The sequence below is a fragment of the Pinus tabuliformis genome, chromosome 6, assembly GCF_031772625.1.
Source record: "Pinus tabuliformis cultivar Carrire ecotype Pingquan chromosome 6, CPIR1, whole genome shotgun sequence".
In the NCBI taxonomy this organism is placed as follows: Eukaryota; Viridiplantae; Streptophyta; class Pinopsida; order Pinales; family Pinaceae; genus Pinus; species Pinus tabuliformis.
This window is the reverse complement of record NC_142292.1, coordinates 1423392776-1423396183: the sequence shown is the minus strand read 5'-3', so window position 1 is coordinate 1423396183 and position 3408 is coordinate 1423392776. Positions and strand designations below refer to the sequence as shown.

At 37.3% G+C, this 3408-nt stretch overlaps 1 protein-coding gene across 1 annotated transcript; it reads left to right on the top strand.

Moving 5' to 3' along the window:
* The first annotated feature begins 2623 nt into the window (after nt 1-2623).
* LOC149263983 (uncharacterized) lies at nt 2624-3178 on the top strand. The gene has a single exon (XM_089393173.1). The coding sequence runs from the start codon at nt 2624-2626 to the stop codon at nt 3176-3178; it is 555 nt and encodes a 184-aa protein (XP_089249299.1).
* The last annotated feature ends 230 nt before the right edge of the window (nt 3179-3408 follow it).

The window sequence follows — 3408 nt, the reverse complement described above, 5'->3', positions numbered from 1 at the left end:
CATGACTTCCCAATCCATTTCATGGAGCACTTGGGCACGGATTTGGGAACTTGGAAAAAAGAAACAGAGACTATTAAATATTGAAGAAATCTCTTGGCGGACCAAAAGCCGGGCCACTTGGCTGAAGGAGGGTGATAAGAACACCAAGTTCTTTCACTGGTTTGCTAGCAAAAGACGAGCTTCCAATTCAATATGGCAAATCAAGAATGAAGAGGGAGATTATCTACACTCCCAAGAAGATATTTCCAAGGAAGCTGTCAAACATTTTAAAAAAGCATACGAACGTGAGAATAACAGGGAGATAAATGATATTATATGGGGCATAGAACCATTCCCAAAAATGTTTGATGAAGATGATAATGCAAGACTATTTGCTGCTGTAACCAAGGAAGAATTACTCTCTGTAATGAAATCATTTAAAAAGGACAAATTTTCTGGCCCAGATGGCTGGACCATAGACATTTTTATTCACTTCTTTGATATTATGAAAAGTGACATCTTGGGGATGGTGGAAGAAACCAGAATACAAGGGAGAATTCATCAAAATATTTCATCCACCTATATAGCACTGATTCCAAAAAGAAATGACTCCTTTTCTTTTGCAGACTACAGGCCGATTTCTTTATGCAATGTCATCTATAAAATCATTTCTAAAATTTTAGCAGAGAGAATCCACGACAATTTATCAATCCATATCACAAAAGAACAACATGGGTTTCTAAGTGGTAGAAACATTTTAGAAGTTGTGGCCATCACCCAAGAAGCTTTACATTCAATGCAAACTAAAAATATGGGAGCTGCCATACTTAAAATTGATCTAAAAAAAGCCTTTGACTGCATAGATTGGAGCTATCTGAGATGTTTACTTATCAAGATCAGGATAAATGACCTATGCACTAAATGGATCATGGCATGTGTGGAAGGAGTCAACTACGCGATTCTCATTAATGGATACCCCACATCTTTTTTCTCAGCTGAAAGAGGTCTCCGTCAGGGTTGCTCCCTGTCTCCCCTCTTATTCATTTTGGTCATGGATACCCTTAGTCTACACCTCAAAAAAGCGGTTGCTGCAGGGAATATCGGCCCTCTTTCCATCTCCAGAGGTAATTCCTTTACGCACAACCTCTTTGTGGATGATGTTCTTCTCTTAGCTATGATTTATAGACAAACTTGGCATATATTGCATGAGATATTAAAATTATTTCAAAGGGCTACAGGATTATATATCAACGAAGGAAAATCCACATTTCATTATGGTAAGGTTAATATGGATGAGATGGAATATATCTCACAGTTATATAACATTCATGCAATTTCCATAAAAGAGGGGTTAAAATACTTGGGGTATCATCTTAAACCCACGGGTTACAATATTTCTGATTGTTCATGGATCATTAACAGATTTTACAAGAGAATATCAGGGTGGGAATTTAAATGTTTATCTTTAGCTAGCAGAATGATACTATCACAGTCAGTTCTTGCACGAATCTGTGTATATTGGGCTCATCTGTATTACATTCCATCGGCTACTATTTAAAAGTTAAAAATTTTAATGGCAATCTTTATCTGGGGAGGATGCAAGGAAAAGCGGAAATATCATCTTACAAAACTAAAAAACATCTCCCTCCCAAAAAAAATGGGGGGCTAGGGCATCATGAATCTACGTCTCTTTGGCATGGCACTACTATGCAAATCATTGTGGTGAGCAGTTTTTGGGAAAAGCTTATGGAGTCAAGCTATTAAAATGAAATACCTTAAGAATGAAGATATCTATTACTGGTACAGGAACAATTTTAAATGGCCCTCTCAAGGATCAGCGATTTGGAGAAGTTTTCAAAAGGTCCTTCCTTTTTTCTACAAAAACTTTATATGGAAATTACATTCAGGAAACAACATTCTTATAGGTGTTGATGCTATCATGGGCGTAGAGATGGACCCCCCAATAGCTCCTCAACTTCTCATGCTCCTCCACCAAAAAGGTCTTTTCTTCTGGGCACAAGTAATAGAAGGATGGAAGGATGCCATACCTCAATGGAAATCGGACAGAGAGCTCGGCCTCGAAGGAGCAATGGCTGCCCAATGGAATAGAATTGTATGGACAATGAAAAATGTAGGATTTTATAAAACAGAGGATAAATATTGCATTGATTGGTAAGTAAAGAAAGGCCGGTCCATTGTATTAGTGAGAGATATATATCTCTCCTTGATAGAACAGTGAAGAGAGACCTCTCGGAAACTTTTCCCATACTCTCTATGGAAGCTTAGCTATCCTCTTAAAATTATAATGTTTTCGTGGCTAGTATATCATAATAAAAACCTTACATGGACAAATTTGCAGAAAAGGAAATAGCAGGGGCCAACCATATGCATAATCTGCTTTGCCAACTCAGAAGATAATTTGCACATTTTTTTAAAATGTCCACAATCACAGAGTTTATGGAAGCAAATGGTTCCTTATTTTGGTTTTCCTGAGATTTCATATCCATCCATAACAGATGCATATGAATGGTAGGGTTCACAAAAATCAATTTGGCGTCCCATTCCATTAATTATCTTCTGGTTCATATGGAAGTGGAGGAACAAAAGGATCTTCCAAAACAGAAAGGAGAGTTTTGGGCGTATAATGGATAACGTTATTCCTTTTTATTTCTCTGTCCTCCAAAACATTCCTCAACAGATAAAACATCAATTGACAGTATCAGACTCTCAACAACTCTTCTTCCCACGGACTCATTTCGATGGTGCAGTGAAAGATGGCATGTGCGCTTGTGGTGTTTTCATTGGTATATCAAATGATCTCCAATACTACATGTATTGGAATGGTGGCAATGGGACCAATAACAAAGCTGAGGCCATGGCCCTGCATGGTCTGCTTCTATTCTACACATTCATGGACATCGGCCCTATCAATGTATATGGTGACTCTAAAATAATCATAGATCACGTGAAAGGCAAACATAGTATAAAAAATGATAGCCTTACAGGATGGATGGGCAGGATTACATCTCTATGGAAGCCTGATATATTCCCTATCTCACATATAAAATGGAAGCAAAATGAGCAAGCAGATGATCTTTCAAAGAAGGGAATGCAGTCTCCATATGGTAAATGGCAACTGAGTATCTCTATGGAATCCTGTACATATGACATTCAACCTTTCTCTATGCCAGGCATATAAGGTCGACAAAAATATGGTATGCTACAAGCTCCTTTTTTCTGGAATATACGTCAGATGGCCAGGTATCTCCATATTTTTAGAAGTCTTTTGAATATATCTATGATGAAATGATCTCTATGCAGTCCAAAATTTTTGAATATCAACAATGAAAGATGTATAAAAGAAAATACTCTCAGAATAGGATGCATTTCCGGGATAAAATCTTGCCACATTTCTATAAATACAAAACT

What these genes read in the sequence shown, in the direction of transcription:
- LOC149263983 (XM_089393173.1), top strand. Translation starts at nt 2,624, where the DNA reads ATGGATAACGTTATTCCTTTTTATTTCTCTGTCCTCCAAAACATTCCT.